The 25,160-nt window shown below is 41.6% G+C and overlaps 1 protein-coding gene across 1 annotated transcript; it reads left to right on the forward strand.

The window, feature by feature from the left end:
* Positions 1–23,297, forward strand: mbip (MAP3K12 binding inhibitory protein 1). Its single transcript, XM_078407170.1, has 9 exons — positions 1–132; positions 3,549–3,665; positions 7,429–7,686; positions 7,800–7,896; positions 8,182–8,247; positions 12,415–12,567; positions 17,969–18,066; positions 20,184–20,225; positions 22,650–23,297. Exons 1-9 carry the CDS (start codon positions 31–33, stop codon positions 22,758–22,760), a joined length of 1,044 nt encoding a protein of 347 aa, XP_078263296.1. The 5' UTR covers positions 1–30; the 3' UTR covers positions 22,761–23,297.
* Positions 23,298–25,160: the final 1,863 nt, after the last annotated feature.

The following is a 25,160-nucleotide window of genomic DNA, read 5'->3' on the forward strand; positions in this document are numbered from 1 at the left end:
GCGGCATTGTGGGGCAGGCCGCCCAGTGTCATGGCGACCGTGGCCGGGCAGGCTGTGCTTCTTCAGCTGGATGGGGTGGTGGGCGAGAGTGTGCGCTCCGTGCTCAGTTCGCTCGGCCGATTCCACCAGCAGGTCTGTCGATTGCATCTTGGGGTTTTTTCCCCCTCTGACTCGGATTTGAAAAGACAGCTGCAGTTTCGGTCATGTGGGCCTAGGACTGGACCCTGGGGCTGAAGTTGCATCCAGACATCGGGTTGTGAACGTCGCGGTTTGAAAATGGCCCAGACAAACGTTTCTCTGAATTAGTTAGCCGAGAGTGCACTAGCGGGTGCGAGGTTTGCATGATTTATGTTTACATACAGTCACCGGAGTTAGCAAATAAATCTGCGAACTATAGAGAAATCAACAAAACACAAAGTGCTGGATGAACTCAGTGAGCAGTATCTGTGAAGGCAAAGATAAAGTTAACGTTTTGGGTTGAGAATCTGGAACAGGACTCTGATGCTGCATCTTGACTTGAATCAGTGACTATCCTTTTGCGTCGACAGATGCTGCTTGATCTACTGAGTTCCTCCAGAAGTTTTGTTGATTTTTTCCCCCCGCAACTCAAGATCTGAAAGCTATTCAAGATGGACATTTGGCTGGATTAGTACGAATTGACAAGTGGGAATTTAAGATGAAAATAAATGGGCCAGGTAGTATCTGTGAAACCATGCTCCCATTTTAATATCTTTTTTAATGTTCTTCTTTTATTTAAACCATTAAGCATGGTTTCCAAATAAAATGAATTGTAGATTATTAATCAAAGCACTCTGGGACTGGTTGCACCTCAGGAGAGAGAAAGAAGAGTTACCTTTCACTGTACTTTTCACCAAAATAAGTGAACAACATGACATTTTGACATCAATACTTTTCGCTAAGTAAATTTTCATGCACCACTTCAGTTTAGTTTAGAGATACAGCACGGACACGGGCCCTTCAGCTCACTGAAATTAACACAATCCTACACACACTCGGAACAATTTCCAATTTTACGAAGCCAATTAGCCTACAAACCTGTGCGTCTTTGGAGTGTGGGAGGAAACCGGAGCTCCCAGAGAAAACCCACAGTGGTCACGGAGAACGTACAAAACTCGGTACAGACAGCATCCGTAGTCAGGATCGAACCTGGGTCTCACTACAGTTTTTAGAAAATCTTGTCAAGTTGAGTTGGTGATCCAAAGTTATCCATTTTTTAAAAGTTATTTACAATTTGTTTAAAATGGTCCTAATAATATCTCAGGTTTCATGAGAGAACGGATTGCCAAATAATTGCATTTTATGGATGCAAAGTTAAACTGAGGGGGTGTGTATTTGTTCTGTTGGATGTGAAAAACGTTATGGAAACTCTTTGAAAGACAGAGAATTCCACTGACTTGGCGAATGTTGTTTAGTTAACACTGTTAAAGTACTAGAAATATTGATCAGCAACAGATGTTGAGTGTGATCAGCAACAGATGTGCATCTCAGCAAACTTTAGATTAATCAGTAATCTTTTAGATTTTCTATTTTAATTGTATATGAATCAATTGCTTCATTTGCAATATTGACGACAAAGAAACTACTTGCTGGCAATCTGAATTAAAAACAGAAAATGCTGGAACTGGTCAGCAGGTCAAGTGCCATTTGTGGAAAGAGAAACAGTTAATTCCAGGTCTGGATCCTTCATCAAAACTGAGAACGAGAGAAAAAGAATCAAAAGAGGAAGAGTGCTGTACCTGAAACTAACTTGTATAGTGCCTCTAAGTGTCTAAGTATTTCAAGCCATTGAACCAGAATCAAAGGAGGAAATGGATGACAAAAAATATGTCTCAGAGTGGTTTTACAGAGAAGAGAGCGTTTAATTGAGGAAATTACAGGTTAGGATTTACAAAAACTAGTGGGGAGTGAACAAGACATCAATAGGCAAGTGTTGAGTAGATGTCTTAGGACTGGGGCTGTTTACAGAAAGTAGATTCATATTCGTTTATTGTCATTTATGTTGGGGTGCAATGAAGTTCTTTGTTCATCTGAAGTTCATGGTGTAAACACGATATGCGTTGTGGGTCAGAGTGGAGGAACAATTCTAACCAACTGAAGTCTGTCGGTCAGGAAGTCCTGAAGCCAATTGCAGATGGAGGCCCAGGGTCAAGATACAGAAGTTTAGGGATGACCTTTTTCGGTATTATGTTGTAGAAGGCTGAGTTATAGTCAATGAATAACATTCTGACATTGGTGTTTTTATTGTATCAAAAGTTAAACTTTTCCTGCACACAAATTGCAAGCTGTCTAGATCATCCTGAAGATTGGAGCAGGTGTAGGCCATTGCCAATATTTTAAAGCATTTCATTTTGGTTGATGTTAGAGCTACTGGACAATAGTAATTGAGGCAGCTCACTTTATTTTTCTTGTGGACGAGAGATTTCCTGGAAGCAGATTGGGACAATGTGTTACTGAAGTGAGAAGTTGAAGGTCAGCGGAGACAATAGCCAGTTGATTGGCAGAGTTATTTGGAGATTTGAACGTTGATATGTACATTTTTTTTCTCAAGAGGCTGCTGAGACTGGAAGCCAGTGTAGGTTAGCAAGCATTAAGTGATGACTAAACAGTAATAGTGAGGCCCACCGGAAATTGGAGGAACAGCACCTCATATTTCACCTGGGCAGCTTGCAGCCCAGTGGTATGAACATCGACTTCTCCCACTTTAGATAGTTCCTCTGTCCCTCTCTTCCCCTCCCCTTCCCAGATCTCCCTCTATCTTCCTGTCTCCACCTATATCCTTCCTTTGTCCCGCCCTCCTGACATCAGTCTGAAGAAGGATCTCGACCCGAAACGTCGCCCATTCCTTCTCTCCTGAGATGCTGCCTGACCGGCTGAGTTACTCCAGCATTTTGTGAATAAATACCTTCGATTTGTACCAGCATCTGCAGTTATTGTCTTATACAAACAGTAATTGGTGCTATTTAGGGTGCAAGCAGGAAAGATCAGAATGAGCTTATGTCTATGGAAAGTAGAGGATGGGAGATAGTTACAAGAAAACACTAGAGGAGTTAATCAGGACTTTGCTGGTTGTGATATGCAGTGGCTGTAAGTGCTCCATTTAATGAAACTTTTATTGTATTCCATTATTACCTTGAGGATCACTTCGCGCAAGTGTTTGTAATTAAAGTATGATTTGTACAATTAGCCACATTTCCAAAAAATTAACTTTATTTTCATCAAGAACAGAGACGAAAATTACTTAGAAATTTCTGAAAGCAATTTCGTTATAGTGTGCAAGTAGGTGGTAGTAATTGACTAATTGACTTCTCTCTGGAATTGCAGTATCATAAGCGCAAATAAGCATAGATGACAATATTTTTTGTCGATTGAAATATAGAATGACTGATTTCAAAGATAAGAATTATTGTAAAATTACCTGTTTTCTTGAGATAGCTGAATTTGTGGAATTCCTCACAATTTTGAGGAATCCAGAATTTGAATCCAAATCATGAAGCTTGTTGTAATATATTGTATCTTTTCTTTTAAAGCTTAATGTTGGAGATGATGTTCTAAACGTTACTGTTGATTTATGCAAGCTTCAATGTCTGCCATATGACCTGGACCATTTTAGCAACTTGCTCCAACAGCATGTACTTGAATTACAGGTGAGTTTTTTTTATGATCAAAGTGAGGAAATTGCATGATTATCCCGTTGTGATAAACCTTAGGAAATTTATTACTACAATGACTGAATGAATGAATAAGTTTATTGGTCAAGTATGTGCATATACAAGGAGTGTGCCTTGGTGCTCCGCTCACAAATGACAACACAAACATACAGTTAACAACTAAGAATAAAGCATAACCACATCAAAACAATAAGGATACAACATTATGGTCTAAACATGTGGGTGAAAATAAACCAGAGCAAAAAAGAGACTACAGACTTTGGTTATTGAGTAGAATTACTACTCGTGGAAACAAAACTGTTTTTTTGTCTGGCTGTGGCTGCTTTGACAGTCCGGAGTCGCCTTCCAGTGGGAAGTGCTTCAAAGAGTTTGTGACCAGGGTGAGAGGGGTCAGAGATGATCTTGTCCGCTTGCTTCCTGGCCCTTGCAGTGTACAGTTCGTCAATGGGGGAAGGTTGCAGCCAATGAACCTGAATATTAATGTTTGCATCCATTGTGCAGTACATGGAATGTGGTTCTTGGTGAATGTGGAGTGGTGTATTTAAGCTTTGAGAAGTAGCAAAATTCTAGAGTTAATGTGTGCAGAAGCTTTCCTGGTAAATGCTGGAAACCAGTTTGTGACAACAGCAGAAACTCTATATGAATGTTTTGTTTAGTTTAGAGATACAGTGCGGAAACAGGCTCTTCGGCCCACCGAGTCCGCACCGACCAGCGATCCCTGCACATTAACACTATCCTACACACACTATGAACAATTTACACTTGTATCAAACCAATTAATCTACAAACCTGTACGTCTTTGGAAAGTGGAAGGAAATCGAAGATCTCGGAGAAAACCCGGTCACAGGGAAAATGTACAAAATCCGTTCAGACAGCACCCATAGTCAGGATCGAACCCTGGGCCACTGCCGCTGCAAGGCAGCAACCCTGCCGCTGCAAGGCAGCAACCCTACCGCTGCAAGGCAGCAACCCTGCCGCTGCAAGGCTGCAACCCTGCCGCTGCAAGGTAGCAACCCTACCGCTGCACCACCGTGCGTGCCACCCTTAAATGATCAGCATGGTGTTTTCACCATGCTGAGGGAAGATATTCATCGAAAGACAGAGATTTGGAACAAAAGTTTCGAGAGGATTCTACCTTTTAACTGACCAGGAAGTGACCTGGAATAAGTGCCTGTAACAAATGGATTTTGGATGTGGCTAAAGATTTGCTCCTCCTATTTAACAGTGATGGATGACGGTTTCCAATTTTATGTTGAGTTACACAGGTTGGCAGCTGTCCCTGAAGAATACTTTTCAACTCATCATTATAATCTCTGGCAAAGTGATTAAGTTATTGGATGAGCAGTTCAGAGATGCAGTATGAAGATCCTAAATTCAGATTTCGCCATGACAGCTGGGGTATTGAAATTCAGATTGTTTGATTTAAAGTAACCTGCAATTTTTAAAAAAGTAGTATCAGTAAAGATGATCATGAAAATCCATTTGAATAGGAAATAAATCTGCCCCTCTTATCTGGTATGGACTATATGTGGTTGCATGCACTCTGAAATGGCCACCAATGTTCCAACTGCATTGTACTTTCACCACAAGGACTACATTTATTCTAAGAGGTTAATTGCCACCACTTTCTAAAGGCCCTTTGGCAATAAATGTTGATACCCATATCCCTTGACTAAATAAAAAATATTCAATCTCATAGGTTATTGTTGGCAGTTATTTCCTCACCTATCCTGGAACCAAATAGCTCTAAGGGTACAGAACAAGATTAGTTGTTCAGCATCAATTCTGGCTAATGTATAGAGTTTGGAAGAGAAGATTGCTTCGTTAAGAATTTTGCAGACTCCCCATAATCCTGCAAGCCAGTTTCTTATTGGTGGGAGTACTGACTATAGCACCAATTTCTATCTCTATAAAATCTTTTATATTAATTGTCATGTGAACTAAAGTCAGTGACACTCCAGGTCAACATCCCAACCAATAATGCCATAATCGTACTTGCCAGATGCTACATTAGTGATATACCAGCCATAGTACGGGGGGAGTGGGTGGGGGGGAGGAGGGGTAGTGGGGAGTAGGGGTAGTGGGGAGTAGGGGTAGTGGGGAGTGGGGTGGGGGGGGTAGGGGAGGGGTAGTGGGAGTAGTGGAGGAGGGGGGTGGGGTGGTACTGGAGGGGGTGGGGGGGAGGGGTAGTGGAGGAGGGGGGAGGGGTAGTGGAGGAGGGGTTGGGGGGGTAGGGAGAGGGGGGTGGTGGGTGGGGTTGGGGGGGTAGGGAGAGGGAGGTTGTGGGGGGGAGGGGGGTGGGGGAGCGGTAGTGGGGGGAGGGGTAGTGGAGCGGAGGGGGGAGGGGTGGGGGAGTGTTAGGGCAGGGTTAGTGGAGGGGGGGAGGGGTAGTGGAGGGGGGTGGGGAGTGATGGGGGGGAGGGGTAATGGAGGGGAGTGGGGGGAGGGGGTGGCGAGATGGGGGAGGGGGTGGCGAGATGGGGGAGGGGGGTGGCGAGAGGGGTGGTGGGGCGGAGGGGTGGTGGGGCGGAGGGGTATTGGGGCGGAGGGGTATTGGGAGGGAGGGGTAGTGGGGGTGGGGAGAGGGGGGAGGGGTAGTTGGGGGAGGGGGGTGGCGAGATGGGGGGTGGGGGGGAGTAGGGTTGGGGGGGACATGGACCATTGTGATTTGCTGTTGAAGACCACTGGAGCAAATATGTCTTCAATTAAATTAGGTATGTGCAGTTTTTTAAATGAAACTCTTTCTTCATAACTTAGTCATACATTTTATGACCATTGTTCTTTTATTCAATACCAAGAGAATTGGGATGGATAAGGAAAAAATAAAATAGAAAAAACAAAACAAAACAATTTTTTCTTTGTGTTGTAAAAAGTATTTGTTCAATAACCTTTCTATATTAGTAGAATATACTCATGCTCCCCGTTGGATTGCAACCTTGTCGTGGTCGGGGAGCTTGTGTGTCACAGTGACCCCTAGGCTAGAGCTATGCCAGCGGGAGATTAGTCTCCTGTTAGGGTTTCCCATGCTGGACAGGTCGAAGGGTAAATACGAGACGAAGAGCGACCCACTGGTCCTCCAGGTTGGGGGTTGAGCACAGGGCTAACAACCCCGCCTCGTAAAACAAATATGTTACGGAAACAACAACTGAAGGAATCAACGCTACTGAATTGACCTGGGGTAGTGTCCAGAAACTAGCCCAGAACAGACAGGAGTGGAGGACCTTCGTTGTTGCCCGACATGCCAGGAGGCATAATGGGCAGTAAGCTAAGCTATACTCATGATAGGCCTGACATTTTACATGTAGTCCAAGAACTACAGACTGTTGGAAATAATAGTCGTTTTTCACACCTGAATGTAGCGCAACGCGTACGCGCATTTGGCATGCCTACTTTTTTTGCTGAAAAGTTGCATTACGCGCCATATTATGAATTTTGATGTAAAATTCTGAATTTTGGACATCAAAATTCTGAATTTGTAAAATCAAATGTTGGGAGGTCTGCATTATAGATGGCACTGTAAGAATGTGTTAAATTGATATTGAGCCAGAGGAACTTGATTTCTGTTTAGTAGCCTAGTATCAAGACTTGCAAATGGTGATTGAATCTCCACATGTTGAGGCATTTATCTGAGCAAAAATACTGAAGTGGTAACTGAATATTGAAGTTGTAACTACTTTACATTAATCATGCCATACCCTCAATTTGTTCTTCAAATTGTTTAGGAACACATTATTGATAGTGTGTTTCAGATAAACTGAAGTTATTGGTAAGAAATGACACATCTGGGACAAGAAATTCAGGAGAAAAGTTCCTCTCCACGAAACCCGATAATGACTTGAACTCAACAGCAACTGGCGATAAGCACATTTTGAATGAATCAAGTAATCCAAGAGCAAAAATGTTCCAAATTGAAGCACAATGCAAGTCTGAAGGACAGGATGAACTAAATACACAAACAAGAACAGAATTGGTTCAGATCAAGGCAAGCAAAGATGAAGTAAGATTTAATATAACATTTCCACTTTTCCAGTGATAAAATGATGTAGAAATTGTTGTATTCTAATCTGAGTATGTGAAGCTTTCTTCAATGTCATCTTATTTGTCATTCAGATTGAAAGAAGAATTTTGGCGTTCATCGAGAGAAAACAGGCAGAGATCAATGAAAATAATATCCGTGAATTCTGTAATGTTATTAATTGTAATCTAGGTTAGTTTTCAATTAACAATGAACCATATTTGTGTTGTTTTTGAATTGAAAATAGAAATAGAAATGACAATTTAAATTAAGTGCTAATTTATTTTATAAATGTGAGGATAAATCTATTTTCGTATTTGATTTTATTTCCATATGGTAAAATTGCAGATTAGTAATAGAATACTTTGGTTTTGTTCCATCAACCTTTTTAACTGTTTCATAATTACTAATGCAAATATTTTTTTACCGTTTCGACTTTCTGATTAACCTTACTTGTCTAATTTTATTCTAAACTAGAAAACAGCTGTGCAAGAACAGATGCCGTTTTTACACCACATCCGGGTTTTAAAAGTCATATAAAAGGTTTGTTTATCTCGGTTCCTTTTTTTCTATTCTGAAACTAAGAATTCATCCAGAAGATTAATTAAGTACACACTTGTATGACACATCTGTATATTAAATGATCTTGGGTACGTTGAACTCTGGGAAAACCTATGTAGCTATGGCTGAAATTTCACTCCTCGAGGTGTTTAATTGAAATTATTAAAGTATTTTGAGTTCCATTTTTTCTTGAATGTAGTTGGCTAAAATAAACAAAAAATTGATACTTCTAAGTTTATTTCATGGAATTAATTAGAATGTGAAAGTAGACAAAAAATGCTGGAATAACTCAACGGGTCAGGCAGCATCTCTGGAGAGAAGGAATGGGTGACGGTTCGGGTTGAGACCCTTTTTCTGACTGATGTCAGGGGAGGGGGCGGGCCCAAATAAGAGACCCATATACGTGTTTACGCCCCAACCCATTCCGAATCTCTCCATCTATTTTACCACAATCTTCAGTTAGCTTCTCCTTTGTAGTTTCACCCAAGTATGTGATGTCATTCAGTTCAACTATTCCTGCCAGTTAGTCTAGGAAAAGAAATTTCACCTGAATTCCCAATATTTTTAAAGACTTTAAATTTATGGTGCCTAGATTTGGACACAACACCTGAAAAAGTTAACCCCTCATGGCCAATAAGATTTTGTTCTTCGGAAATCAGGATGCTCTAAAATGCATGTACTATTCCAAGTATATTATCACCAGCTCTCGATGCAAAATTGACTTAGAGTTTCACGTTTAAAAATAGAAAATCTTAAATGCTCACCACAACAGGTAGCATCTCTGGAGAGGGTGATGTTTTTAACATTTCAGGATAATAATTTCTCATCATTTTTGATTAAATAAATTGCCAGGTTATTGTAAAAATCTGTCCAACATGTTTGCAGATCAAGGGCTGTAAGGATGGAGGTGGGTAGCTTTTTGACCAATACAAAGTACCCAATTACCCATGATGTAAATCATAGTAGCACGGTGGTGCAGCAGTAGAGTTGCTGCCTTACAGCACTTGCAGTGCCGTAGACCTGGATTAGATCCTGACTATGGTGCTGTCTTTACGGAGTTTGTACTTTCTCCCAGTTACCTACAGATCTTTGGTTTCCTCCCACACTCCAAAGACGCACAGGTATGCAGGTAAATTAGCTTGGTAAATGTAAAAAATGTCCCTAGTGTATGCAGGATAGTGTTAATGTGCAGGGATCGCTGGTCTGCGCGGATCTGGTGGGCCGAACGGATTGTTTCTGCGTTGTATCTCTAAACTAAAACTAAACGAAATCATCTGTAATTCTGTTCATCAGCAGCCTTTCCTCAAGCCGATAATACCTGAATGTTAACTGAATATTTAAAGGAATGGTTTGTAATTGCACCCAAATTATTTCGCTTTTTACAGTTCCCCCTGTCAATGTGCAAATTAGGGTATAATTGCAATGTGCAAATAAGCATATTTTCTACTTTGTATTATGCTTTATATTATGATAAATTTTTCATCTTTAAATTCATTTACATTGGGCTTGTTACAGAATCTCACTTGCAGTTGTCACTCTCTGCAATATTGAGGAATAATATTAATACCAGTATGTTAAAAATAATCCATAAAGCATATTGCAAGGTATACAGAGAGAACATTTAATTGCCTTATTGTTTAAAGTTCCGCACTGTTCTCCGATCAGCAAAGTATTTACATTAATTTAATTACATTACATTAATTTTGATGTCTTCCATCAAAATTTCTATTTAATCTTTGCATGGATTCAGAATAAATCTTGCTCAGCCCCAGTTGGTCTGTATAAATAGTTATTTGTCAAAATATATATTTTCCTAGAAAGTCATTCTATTATTTACCCCAATTTGCCAATTGCCATTATTTTCAAATAAATCATTTGTTCAGCCATTTAAGAGAATATTGAATTAAATTTGCCTTGTGTTAGAGTTATTTATAAAAGCAGTCTGATGAAAGTGTTGGTTTCTTTCCTTGCATGTTATTGCTGAACAAGGTGGGTATTTACAACAATTTATCAACTTTCCTGTTTTCTTTTTATTTTTTTGCATTGGCTTTCGACTTTCATTTCAGGATTATACAATTATTGTAAACTAAGAATAAGGTTTGGGTTTTAAATTTTTAAAAATATATATTCCTTTTGTTCCAGCCTTCAAACTTAAAATTAACCTAAAAGATGCAGCGAGGCAATTGGGCAAAGACAATGTATTATTTTAAAAAGTATCTTGCAGGTCTTTAACTTGAGCCAAGGCTATGTTTTTTTGACAATTAAGGAAAAGAACAAAAGTTCATGAAAATGAATGAATGAATAAGTTTATTGGCCAAGTATGCATATACAAGGAATGTGCCTTTGTGCTCCGCTCACAAATGACAACACAAACATACAGTTAACAATTAAGAATAAATTATAAACACATCAAAACAATAAGGATACACCATTACGGTCTAAACATGTGGGTGAAAATAAACCAGTGCATAAAAAAGACTACAGACTTTGGTTATTGAGTAGAACTATCACTCGTGGAAAAAGCTGTTTTTATGTCTGGCTGTGGATGCTTTGATAGTCTGGAGTCGCCTTCCAGAGGGAAGTGCTTCAAAGAGTTTGTGGCCAAGGTGAGAGGGGTCAGAAATGATCTTGCCCGCTCGCTTCCTGGCCCTTGCAGTGTACAGTTCGTCAATGGGGGGAAGGTTGCAGCTGTGCCAACGATCCATTTCAGCCTCCGGATGTCGTGCTTGGTGGCTGAGCCAAACCGGACCATGATGGAGAAGTTGAGGACAGACTCAATGATAGCAGTATAGAATTGGACCATCATTGCCTGTGCCAGATTGTGTTTCCTCTGTTGCCGCAGGAAGTACATCCTCTGTTGGGCCATTTTGACTGCGGAGTCGATGGTGGCCCCCCATTTAAGGTCCCTGGAGATGATGGTTCCAAAGAACTTAAATGACTCCACAGATGTGACTATGGTGTTGTTGATGGTGAGTGGGGGGAGGGGAGGGGATCTCTTCGAAAGTCTACAATTAGTTCCACTGTCTTGAGAGCATTGAGCTCCAGGTTGTAGCAATGGCACCAGGATGCCAGCTGTGTCACTTCCCATCTGTGGGCAGATTCCTCCCCATCCTGGATCAGTCCAATCAGGGTAGTGTCATCCGCAAACTTGAGGAGCTTGACAGAGGAGTCTGGAGGTGCAGTCGTTGGTGTAGAGAGAGTAAAGGAGAGGGGAGAGTACGCAGCCTTGCGGTGCTCCTACGCTGCGGGTCCGAGATGTGCTTTCCCAGCCTCGCATGCTGCTTCCTGTCCGTCAGGAAGTTGATGATCCACTGACAGAGGGGTTCAGGCACAGTCAGCTGGGAGAGTTTATAGTGTAGTAGCTCTGGTATAATTGTGTTAAAAGCAGAGTTAAAGTCCACAAACTGAATCCTGGCATAGGTCCCCTTGTGGTCTAGGTGCTGTAGGATGAAGTGCAGGCCTAGGTTGACTGCTTCATCCACCGATCTATTGGCCCTGTATGCAAACTGCAGGGGGACCAGCAGGGGGTTTGTGATGTTTTTCAGCTGGGCCAGCACGTCTTTCAAAGATATTCATGACTACAGAGGTAAGTGCGACAGGCCTGTAGCCATTAAGACCAGTGATCCTTGTCTTTTTGGGTACAGGGACAATAGTGGAGACCTTGAAGCAGGCAGGGACAGTGCAGGTTTGCAGGGACTGGTTGAAAATGTCTGTGTAGATCGGTGCCAGTTGTTCAGCACAGAGCTTGAGGGTAGAGGGGGAAACATCCGGTCCTGGAGATTTCCGGCTTTTCTGTTTTCTGAATAGCCTCTCCACCTCCGCAATTTCTATTGTTAAACTGGAGTCATTCTGTGAGGATGTGCAAATTAGTGATTGCAGGGGGAGGGGGGGGGGGGGGGGAAGGGACAGTCTTTGCAAACTCCAGCCAGTCTCTGAGTTGGTGTGAATTGCTGCTTGGGGGGGGAGTGGATGGGGACGGGGAGGAGTGGGTGGGTGGGAAAAAAAATGTCTTTAAGGGATGATTTCAAATAGGTTTTGAAATGCATTGCACAGATTAGGTATTTGGTTGTACTTGATGAAATTCATTCCTTTCACAGACCAAAAACAAAACCTAAACATTTTGTATTTTTCAAAACATTTTTAATGCAGTGTCGAGAGTTGTGAATATATATGGGCCTCAAACAAGAACTGAAAGTGATGGGGAATCTGCCCCAAAACCGAATACTATGACACAAAGCTGCAGTAACCCAGCTATTGAAGAGAGGCTTCAAAATATGGAAGCTCATTTGAAGCTTTCAGCAGGTGCGTAGTTTACTTTATAATTTTTCATGGGATATCTATATATATTACAAAAACTCTCATCTTGTTTGTTTGGGTCCGTTGATCTGGAAATACAGCCGAAACGGTACACGATAGCGTGACAATTTTAGGCCCAACTTATTCACCATTGTCCTGGAGTGGGGTGGAGGAAGTTTCGTTCAAATTGGTGTTATATTTTTAAAGTTAATGACATTTTAAAGTTTTAAATCATTTCTCCACTTTTGCCCTGGCCGTCAGCCGCATTCAACGTCACAATGGGACCCGCCCGAGTGACGGGAGTGGCGGCCAATGACGGGAGGCTGCCTAGTCGTTGAGCTGCCGCTGCTGCTGAGCCATCGCGCAGCAACTTTAATAAATGCGCTTCTCCACCCCCCTGCTGGGAGGACCGGCGCCCGTCCCGGTGTGCCACACCCCTGACCTTCCTCCCGTGGTGCAGCACGGCGGCAGAGGGTCAAACAAGATAGACGTCGACGCTGAGCTGCATTTTCAACATCACAATGGGGGACGGTCCGCACATGCGCAGTTGGGGCCCGTTGATCTAATACAGATGCTCCCTGACTTATGACTTGTGACTTACGATATTTCAACTTTGCGATGGTGCAAACAGCAGGGGGGGGGGGGAGAAGGGGGGGATAAGGGGAGTTGAGCGGGGATGGTGGGGGAGAGGGGGGGATAAAAGGGGTTGAGGGGAGGTGGGGGGGGTTGAGGTGGGATGGAGTTGGTGAGGGGGGGATTGAGGGGGGGATGGAGTGGGGGGGGTGGTTGCACGGAGGGTTGCCGGGCCCGCAGGAGAGATTTGGACCCAACGGGTCCACGCCCGTCTAGTATCACTTAAAGTTCACAATAGTATGATTGTAAGTCAATTTAATGATATTCATAGGATTAAATAAACTGAAGAAAAAACGCATGGTTTCTTTACCATGTATCTAAACTTTAGAATTGATTCTTTTAATTTTAGCTTTTTATTGTATCATAATTAACAGAAAAGTTTAGCACAGAAGGAGACTGTCTACTTGAATCAGTCTTCAGGCTTGATGCAAGATTCAAACTGCCTGCCTTCTTCCCATTGTTCTGCAAATTCTTTCTCTTTTGTGTCAGTGAATTGCAGGTTTTTCCCTGGCATGTTCATGTATCTACCTTCTGAGTAATTTCTTATTCTGATGCAAAGCAAGTTTACTTCTCTCGACAAAAATTACAAATTTTCTAGTATGTGCATCAACAGGATAAGACATGATCATGTTTTCCTGCAGTCGTAGCTGTGTCGTAACATGTTATTTTAAATACTGCACAGGGCCCGGCCCGGTGGTAGGTTACAGGGCTTCTTTATTTGCAGTTTACCAGTATTACAGTTTCAGAACAAAAGTTTTTAAAAACTACGGTGCAAAACTGCAAAGCAAAGCTACAGCACAAAACTACTGAACTTACAGAACAAAGAAACGAAAAACAGGCTTTCTTTTGTTCACACATCATTGGTCTTCTTTAATGGTCTCCATATGTTAAAGGCATCCTTCAGTACTTATCATGGGTAAGCCTTAATAAATCTACGTTTCACTAGATATAGGAAACGCTTTTGTGGTGCAAGCTCGCTTTTGTGACTGGAGCCTCGAAGGGGTCTAATGTTAGCCGGAGCTTTTCCATTTGTATGCAACAACACTTTAATAAGAAACAGAGATTAAACATAAAAGGTTTGGACACATTGGCAAATAATAATTGTCCTTTTAGCTGATAGGAGTCTTAATCTAGGGATGCATGTTTCACGTGAGAGGTGTGCATCCAGGCCTTTTTCCCTTGCACCTTAACTGCTGCTTGAATGGTCAGTAGCATCTGGTATGGTCCTTCCCACTTAGCGCCGAATGGTTCTTTTATGTATTTTTTCACGTAGACCCAACCTCTGGGGACTATGTCAGTGTCCTCCTTCTCGTAGGTCACCCCTATCTGCCAATATCTACCAGTTGGGAAGCAGAACTAACAGCTTTTGTTAAATCTTGACAATATTTTAATAAAGCATCGTTTATCAGATAACGATTAGCCTTTCTCAAATTAGTAGTCCCAGGTAAGGACTTGGGTCGATCGATAGCTATCTCAAATGGGCTGAGACTCATGATTGTGGGTAATATGAAGGCAGTGCAAGTCTCAAGTATTGTTCACTAGACGACATACTTCCAGGCAAACTGGAAGTTTGATAAGATAGATAGGATAGACAGTCAGAGGGGAGGAGGGGGGGGTGGGGTGAGGAGCGGGTGCTGCACCAGGAGAGGTTGGGGCCCAAAGGGTCCACCTGGTCTAGTGTTACTTAAAATCTCGCCCCTACCAACTTTTCTGGAATTGTACTGTTATTTGCTGCAGGGCAATATGACCCCACACGGGTGGATTTATAGGGCAAAGAATGGCATTAGTACCTACGGTGCAACTGGGGTTTTCATGTCTCTGTCTCCAGATACCATCCTTGCATAACTTACCATCCCTGCTTCACTCCTTGTCCATTTTTCTTCTTTTTGATAAATGCTTTGCGATCAGGTATCAGGTGTCATAGAGAAAAGGCAGGAGAATGGGGTTAGGAGGGAGAGATAGATCAGCCATGATTGAATGGCGGAGTAGACTTAATGGGCCAAATGGCCTCATTCTGCTCCTATCACTTATGAACTTATGAACATCTACCATAGGTCTTGTTCCATGTTGCACGTCTTCAGGGTGTACACTTACAGTCCATTACTGATGCTTGTATCTTTTGATGCTGCTTCCTTAATTGCCTGGTCAGCTTATGCATTCTCCTGGCCTCTCACGTATTTTCTCTCGTATGGACTTTGCACTTTAAAATAGCCACTTCTCATAGTATCCAGTAAGTCTTGGACTTCTTTTCCATTTTGGATAGGTGTACCAGGCCAGTGAGAAATCCTCTTCTTTCAGAAGATCACTTAGCGGTTGAGTCACTTGTGTATAAGAGTCAATCCACTGTCAGTTGAAATTGCATAAGCTGAAGAAGGCTCTAAGCTCTTTAATAGTAGTGGATTGTTTAGCGGTTCAGATAGCTGTAGCCTTGAATTGGATCAGCTCCCTCTTACATTGGGCAATATGCACTTTGTCAATGCTGGCCTTGTGCCCCTTCTGATGGAGGTGGACGAGCAGGTAATGATCTTGTTTGTGTTGTTCTGTGTCTGAAGCCAATAGGATAAATGATACGATAGAACTTTATTTATCCCAGGAGGGAAATTGATCTGCCAACAGTCATAAAAACACAAAATACATGAAACATGGAAAGGATTGGGGATGTGCAAGGAGGGGAGGGGGGGGGGTCATCGTTCATATACTGAATAAACATAGAATGCATATGAGGTAATTCATGCAAATGGTTTTGCTAGGCCATGTAAAAAATTATAGGACTATTATGAAAACCCTGTGGGAGTTGTGTCCAGGTATGTTGGTGAATAGTGAAAGCAAATCATGGTCGGATCTCAAATGCAAATGGCACTGACCAGAACCCGTTAGCCATATCATTAAAGGAGAATCATTGGTGTGCTGGAGTAAAGGCAGTAAATATCATAGCACGTCCGATTGATGCTATTCCGGTAAATGTCATTGGTTCCATTTGCAGGAGCCCACAATCATTCTTATCTTATCTCCATATTGGGTGGTCCTGTAATTCTTCTTCAGCCTTCAAATAGACCCGGTCACATGACTATTTCAAAAATGTTGCAAGGAATTCAGCAGATTGAGGACGCCCATTTTTAGAAGGGCTTGTCCCAAGGGACCTATCAAGACCGGTTTTACTAATTCATATGGTCTGAGACAATTGTCACCTGTCCATCCAGAGGAAGAGAATCTCCAAACTTTAGAGCACGCCATTTCATCTCCTGTATCCAGGTGAAGGTCTATGAGATGACCGCCCACCCTCACTGTTACGTATACTCTGTCCCTGAGTTGTTTAACAAATGTCAAGAGCGGAACTGGGAGTGCGAGGGTGGGCTCCATTCGCTTTTGCAGCAGCTCATAGTTCTTTCCTTTTGCTAAGGGTCGAGTTGCATAAACTGTATCCATTCTTCTTATTCAGTGGCATGAGAAACTTTCTAGAGAGGGTGGTCTGCCAGAGAAACCCTTGGTCTATTGTTCGACCAGCACACCTTAACTCAATGCCCCTCGTTTCTGTAATAATGGCACCCGGAGGTCACCTGTCTGGTGCTTCCATTGTCCCAGGTTGTCTTGGCCATCATCCCGCATGCAGAGCCAGAGGTTTCGCCCCATATTCCTGTTCAGCTGCAGTCAGCAGGCCACTACCATGGAAAATGGTATATCATTACACTCCCAGTGGGGCCATGTTACCTTTAGCATTTCGGACAGTTCTGGCTTTAGCCCTGCCACAAATGTCGATTTCAGGGAACTGAAAGGGGTGGCGTCCATCTCTTCCAATTCGATGTCCGCCCCCAAGTGTTCCTGCAAAACAACCCTGAATCGTTCATTGTACTCAGAAATGTCTACTGTCGTTTTCAGTTGGCAGGCCGTTAAACTTCCCCAGGCGATTTGAGCAGGTCTCTAGGCCCCAAGCCACATCTTTATCTTCTTCCATCCTTTGTCCAGGATCTGCTCCTGTGTTCCCAGCTCCTGTTGTACCAACGTTTTGAGCCTCCGAGAGTCTCTGCCGGGCGCCATAGCCCTGAAGATCTGTACTCCATCCTCGGGATGTAGATGGTATATCCCTTGCAATCAGTCCAGTTGTTCCCATGTCTTCATTCCTCCTTCTTTGGGTATTTTCTTAATCAATCATCTTTGGGTCTGCAGCTACGTGTTCCCACCGTAGATCATACTGCGAGGTAGCAGTAGTCTTGGGAAATGTGTGGTCATATTCATTGAATCAAACAGCACGGAAACAGGCCCTACAGCTCAACTTGTTCATGCTGACCAAAATGCCCCATCTAAGCTAGTTCCATTTGCCCAAGTTTGGCCCATATCTCTCCAAATCTTTCCTCTCCAGGTACCTGTCCAAGTGTCTTTTAAATCTTGTTATAATATCTGCCTCGACTACCTCTGGCAGCTTGTTCCATTTCCCCACCATCCTCTTGAGTAGAAAAGGTTGCCCCACAGGTTTCTATTAAATCTTATCCTTCTCATCTTAAACATATTTCCCTGCTCTGGGTAAAAGACCATGCATTCGCCCTATCTATTCCCCTGAGTATAATGTAATTATACAAAATGATTTAAATTTATTTTGTATGCAAAATTATCTTATTTTATTTTAATATTCATGAGCATTGATGCTGTTCCATGAGTTGAACTTTGAATGTCATTGTTCGTTCAAGTTTGAGAGCTTTTACATTGTTGGAGGAGAGTTAGCCTTTTGTATTGTGTAAAATACTTATCAACCAATGAAAGATTCACTTTTTCTTTATAGGTGGCCCTGTTCCAATTGCCATTTACCAAAGGATCAAAAAACTTGAAGACAGAATTCTGCATTTGGAAGGTCTTTCTCCGGAATATTTTCAACATGTGGTAGGTTTTTTACTCAACCAATGTGTTCTTAAATCTAACTCTTTTAAAAAATATAATTATGACTTTGTCATATGGCCTATTAGTACAGTGTGGTTTTTGGAAAGAGTTATCCACTTTCTTCAATTTCCTCTTTTTTTCAGTGATTTAAATTATTTACTTCCCAATAAAATGCTTTAATAAATTCTACATTCAATGACTCAATAAACATATGTAGAAGTATCAAAGGCATCATAATTTAAAGCTCATGTCAAATTATGTTATGTTAGAGGAAAAAATTGAAGCCATTTTTAATGGTGTTTTCTTTCGTTGTTGATAGAAAACCATTGTTTATAAATGCAATGGTTATTGTAATTTAGTTAGTTTGTAGGAAAGAGGTGAAATCTTATTCATTTAATGTCGCTTTGCACACTTGCTGGAATATCTACCGCAATAGGAGTTAGAATTCCTGGTGCAGTGTGGAATCCAAGCTGTAGGAACATGGTAGAAATGAAGCATTAGGACCCAGGCTTCTCAATGTCTCGCCAACTTTAATTCTGTTCCCGAATTCACGTTAAATTAATCCCATATATTAATTTCATTTTCTACATCTCCACCACCGACCCGTTGATGAAGACAGGTTTGTGGATCCTCGGCCTTCTTATCAATTGGCTTATTGCTCTTTCTGATGTTGAGAGCAAGGTTGTTATTCTGGCACCATTCGATCTGACGGTTGATCATCATTAACCGTAATTCATCTAACAGCAGAGGTGTTGACGGTGAATTTAAACATGGAGTTGGAGCTGTATCCGGCTACACAGCCATGGGTATAGAGTGAATAGAACAGGGAACTTGAGCACACAGCCTTGAGGTGGCTCTATGCTGATGGTTATCGAGGAGAAAGTCTTATTGCCAATTCGTACCGATTGTGGTCTGTTGATGAGGAAGTCAAGGATCCAGTTACAAAGGGATGTGCAGATACCCTGTTCCCTGAGATTGGTACAGTTTGAACACAGACTTTCCAGCAACTGATGTTCCTGCCACCCCTACAATCCAGACAAAATTGCAAAAGCTCAGTTGAAATTTCCCGTTGCCACAGATGGCATGGTGAATGGTGAGCACTCTTTCCGGTGGTGTCCCACCATCATGAAAGAGTTATTTGTTTACATCTAAACATTGAAATCCCTCTTTGGCCTTGTCTAATTCTATTTCTGCTGGCTTAATGTTTAAGTTTTTCATGTTTCAACCCTGCCTGATCCCCATGCACTACCCTACAACCCCTCTTCCCACCATTCTGTTCAATTTTCCTCTTCTCATCTGGAACTCTGAACTCTGTCATGCCTTCTCTGATTTACTGGGCACCTTTAATAGGCTGCTTCCTAAAATCTTCTCTCCTAACTGTTTTGCAAAGATTGTGCAATAAACCCTTGTTTTTCCCCTAATAACGGATTTTGGATACAGCAGACAGACCTGCCCACGTCACCCCCAGATTGCACAGTCTCCCTGGCCATTTAATTGATAAACAACAACCTGACATGACCTGTGTTTTTATTGTCCAAGTGATTTAATGCAGAGTGGCGAGCCAACAAGTTTACATATCCCGTTGATGTATCGTGGCGGTAGGCAAATTGGAGTTTGTCCAGGGTTTTGCCAAGGTACGAGTTGAGATGCACCATAACCAACCTGTCAAAGTACTTCAACACCACAGAGGTTGAAGATGTCCACAAAAACTCCAGCCTGTTGGTCCGTGCAGCTTTTGAGAATGCGACCAGCTATACCATCAGGTCCAGAAACTTTCCGAGGGTTAGTTGTTTGAGCCAGTCACACTTAACATAACGTGTATACATTTTACATTTTATGTTACTGTAAGCACCATATACTGAATCCTTTTTACTAGCATTTTACAAGATCCTTGTGAAACACTCGTGATTTGAAATCTTTGGACTGACTAATAGAGGTGTTTAGTTTTCCTTAAAAATTCATTTAAATTATGACAGTTGAACATTCTTTAATAGTTTTAGAACTAGAATCGCTTAATGTTTATTTCATATTTCAGCTTCGTGGTTAGTTATAACTCATCATAACTAAGCTTTTTCGTTTTCTGAACAGTACAAAATTTAAACAAACTTTCTTCTCTTTAGAATTTTCCAAGCAAAAGGCGTAAAATTCAAGAAACAGCTCAGGTATTTTAGTTTTTTTGTTTTCTGCATATTCATAATCGTACAACACATATTTGATACTGTTATATCTAGTGCTTCCCATTTTTAGGGATCTTCTATTTTTCTGTTCTCAAACTTTCAGCAGTCAAATGGGAGCCACCCCTGACTTAATTAGGTACATGTAACTCATGTCTTTTGTAAGACCAGGTTGTAAATTTTGGAGTGCATGAAAACTAGTACTTCATTAGGGAATGTAATTCCAACCTGGTGACTTAATGCTATGCTATTTTTATTTATGTGGGTTCCCAATAATGTAATTATTTGTGTCATGCTGGACAGGTATATTTTTCAAAATTATTCCTGAGTAAAAATAATAAAATTTGAAACAAATAGTCAATTACCTTTTAATGTTGAAAATAAGTTGGCCACACTCTCTTTTGCATCTATTACATATACAAGTTACATAAATTACCACTTTGTGCTTGGTGTAGAGTTTGTCCTGTTGGAATTCTGCTTTCCCAAAGTTTATATATGTTGGCAAACAAAACATATGGACCTCCTTGACAGTAAAATAACTACTCATAGCACTATGATTTTCAGTTCTCTAAAGGGCCTGTCCCACTTAGGCGATTTTAAGGCGACTTCCGGCGACTATGCTGTCGCCGACAGTTCGCCGGGTGTCGCGGGCATGATCGTGAGGAGTCTTCCAAAAATCGTAGTGGATTTCAGCGCGTCACTGAGCAATCATCCGGAGTGAAATTTCTCGGCAACAGCTGGCTTGTCGCCGGTATCGTTGCTTATTGCGGGCGCTGTCGCCTGCTGTCCCCAGGTTTGACAGGTTCTCTTAGATGCATTTAGAAGCACATAATATTAAAATAAGTAAAGTCATTTCAAAATACCATAAAATGCTTGTGTTTAACCAATTTATTTACTGTCAGGACATTTGACAGGTAAAGTGGAGGCGACAGTTTGACTGTCAGGTAAGCAAGGGAATTTTCACGATGTTTATGGCCATCAGCCATTACATTTAAAGTGGGCTCCAAACCCAGATATGCATCCCAGAAACCAGATATGCATCTCCTGTACATTTTCAAAGAATGCCCACACACCTTTCACAAAAATCCACTTAACCACTTTTAATGTCATTTTTTTAAATACAGCTATTAGTAAACTGAAAGTAAATCCAGTTTATGTCTTGTTACAGTGAAGCTTGGTTTTTAATTAACCCATACAAGATGTTATAGTTCAAAACCCACGTACTTACCGACTTGTCAGTGATTTCAGCGAAAATTAGGACGCCGGAGAAGCATTAACAGCATGGGAATTTCGCGATGTTTCCAAAGACGGTGTAATCTCGACCTGACTCGGCATTGTCGTGGTCATTGTCGTCGGGCAAAAGAAAATTTCGGTGATCTGCTACGACTTTGACAGTCGCCGGCAGTCGCCAAATAAATCGCCTAAGTGGGACAGGCCCTTAAGTAATATTAACATATCTTCTCACAGCTCCTCCTCCACATCTCCCACACTATTTTGTTTTCTGGAGAACTAAGAAAATAGCTGCTAGAATTTGTTCATTATAGGGATCCTAGGGCGTCTACTTTTTCAATCCTCTACCCTGAGAAAAAGATTGTGTTTGCTTCATCCATCCCCTCATGATCTTATACACCTGAATAAATCCACCCCTCAGCTTCCTGCGCTCCAAGGAAAGAAGTCCCAGCTGATGCAACCTCTCACTGTAAATCAACAAATATTATTTAATTAGGTATTTGGAGGCATTGATTAATTTTCTACATCCCTGTTGTACTGCCAATAAATGTTTTTCATCCTTGACCCAAATACACTTTCATTGGTTAATGGTGACTTTACTTGCATTGATATGTGAGTGCACCTAGAAAGCTATAATGAGCAGTAGAACAATGTGTCTAGGTAAAATCTGTCTTGTAGAAATGGAAAAAGGATAGGATCTTCATTATTCAAATATAATAGGACAGGTGATTTACTGTATATGAAAAAGCTAATCTGTATATACATATTGTCACTTTAAGGTTTAATTTGCTGCACAGATTGTGTAGGAAATACTTGGAGTTCATATGTTTTTTTAAAAAAAGGCTGTCAGGCATTGCAATTGTGTTATTTTCCATTGAAATGTTTGTTGTGTCATGCTGCTTCCAAATGAGAAGACTAATTACAGCTGAGCTTCTGAACTTTTAGTCAGCTGCTCTATGTGCAGTCAACCATCTGGCACATCATATTTCATATCATATCATATCATATATCTACAGCCGGAAACAGGCCTTTTCGGCCCTCCAAGTCCGTGCCGCCCAGTGATCCCCGTACATTAACACTATCCTACACCCACTAGGGACAATTTTTACATTTACCCAGCCAATTAACCTACATACCTGTACGTCTTACACATTTAAATACGTGAATTGATTTTTGTTACAGGGCTACAGCCTAATAGAAATTGACGAGAAGATTAATGCATTGAAGGCAGTGCTGCTGCAGAAAGCAGGTGACCAAGCTCAGTCAATAGAGGCAAACAAGATGTCCATTTAAGGTCAAATTTTGAGCTTTAGAACTAACCAAATAAAATCAATACGTGATGCCTTTTTATTGTTTTTTTTCAGAAATAATTTCAGTTATCAGCAACAAACTATGTAGTGTATTTCAGTATTTGATACTCTTCTGATGTGCATAATCCAGATTGCGCAAAATGTCTGAGAATGCATACTAGGTTTAGTAGTCAAATAAATGAAAAAGAATCTCAATATAAGCAGCCCATTTTGAGAATTTGTCAGTCAGAAATTTGTCAGAATCCCATGAAACCTTTGCCATTGTTAGTTCCAAATAAACAAAATCAGTATTGGTAATGGCAACTGTATTCAATTATTTTGTACAAATTACCATTTCTGTTGGTTCCAAGTTGCTGTAATGTTGAAAAAAAATCAAATCATTAGCAAAAAAATGATTTGAATAGAGCACATTTTACGTGTTCAGTGTTTGTGTAAATACTTGTGTTAGTTTTGTGTCGAACTTTGGTACAATAAAAGTTTGATATTATTCTGAACTGGTTTCTCTTTGAACATTTTCTGTGCCCCACCATTTCTGAATGTAAACTGTATTTACATTTCTGAATATAAACTATTATTGATAACTTAGAAAATTATCTTAGTTGTTAATTGGTTTATTTTAGTGTAGGTAATGGCAACCTGGATTTCTGAATCCACTTTGAATGGCAAGTAGCCTGGCAGTGAATGAACCAGGTTGAAATTCAGTTGATGAGACTGTTCAGTACAACAATCTCCACCTCAGATTCCCAGGATAAAGGTGTCAGCCGTCACATTGAGTGGTACAGCCGTCTTGTAGAGCTTGAAGTAGGGTGGAGAAAAAGACTACAGATATCCCTAACATTGTTGTAAATCTACACCAGCATCACTATATTGAATTACTCTTTGCGGAAAAAAACATAAGCCTCCATGTAGCCTGCTTCTGTTGAACACAATCACATTACCAGAAAATGGAGGAAAGAACTGCATGTCCCATCTTTTCACCCATTGTGATTGGTGGCAAATTACTGAAACCTGGAGGAAGTTTTAAAAATCATCAAACGGAATCATATTTGTTTTTAATACATTACTAAAAGTTAAGTCTGAAGAAGGGTCTCGACCCGAAACGTCACCCATTCCTTCTCTCCTTACTCCAGCATTTTGTGAATAAATACCTTCGATTTGTACCAGCATCTGCAGTTATTTTCTTACACAGTCCAATATCTTAGTTGCTTCATTACTATTCAAATGTATTAAATAATTAATTTGCACCAATTTTATTGAATAAATCCTCGTGTAGTATTCACCCAAGTGATTTCTATCCACTTAAACATTCTTTAGAAATTAAAGGAAATCAAACATTTTCTGTATCATTTAACATGATTGTGTGGGGTTTGTTTCACATCATTTAAACCCATTTCCTTTTGCCTAATGGGATATATTTTGTGGCATCCAATGTAGAAGGTAAACAGTGCATGCTAATAGTGTGCTGATGATGATTCCAAATAGTTCTTCCCTGAGAACGAATAGCTTAAAATGCTACAATTTTTCACGATTATTGCAGAAAAATCAATATTTGGTATTTGAATCGATTGTACAAAATCCGTCCCCTTTCATGAACTGCTACACTATTCTAATAACATTTAAATAAATACTGAATACGAGCCCTGATTCAAAATATCACCTGTCCATTTCCCTCCTTCATAACAGTATATAACAGTATATAACAGAGCTTTATTTGTCGTTCGGTACCGAAGTACCGAACGAAACTACATAGCAGTCATAGAAAAAAAGAACACAAGACACATAGCCCCAACACAAACGTCCATCACAGTGACTCCAAACACCCCCTCACTGTGATGGAGGCAACAAAACTTCCACTCTCTTCCCCACGCCCACGGACAGACAACTCGTCCCCGACCGACCCACACAGTCCCCGCAAGGGGATGGAAGTCCCCCCGGCCGAATCGCACCGGGCGCTGAAACGTCTCGCGGCTGAGCCGGGCGATGAAAGGCCCCGCGACCAAGCCTTGCGCAGCTAAGTCTCGCAGCCGAGCCGCACCAGGCGATGTAAAGTCCCGTAGTTGAGCCGCACCAGCGATGTAAAGTCCCGCAGCCGAGCCGCACCGGGCGATGTTAAGTCCTGCAGCTGAGCCGCACCGGGCGATGTAAAGTCCCGCAGCCGAGCCGCACCGGGCGATGCAAAGTCCCGCAGCCGAGCCGCACCGGGCGATGCAAAGTCCCGCAGCCGAGCCGCACCGGGCGATGCCAAGTCCCGCAGCCGAGCCGCACCAGCGATGAAAAGTCCCGCAGCCGAGCCGCACCGGGCGATGTTAAGTCCCGCGGCCGAGCTGCACCGGGCGATGTAAAGTCCAGCGGCCAAGCCGCACCGGGCGATGTAAAGTCCAGC

This window comes from Rhinoraja longicauda, chromosome 10, assembly GCF_053455715.1.
Source record: "Rhinoraja longicauda isolate Sanriku21f chromosome 10, sRhiLon1.1, whole genome shotgun sequence".
Classification (NCBI taxonomy): Eukaryota; Metazoa; Chordata; class Chondrichthyes; order Rajiformes; family Arhynchobatidae; genus Rhinoraja; species Rhinoraja longicauda.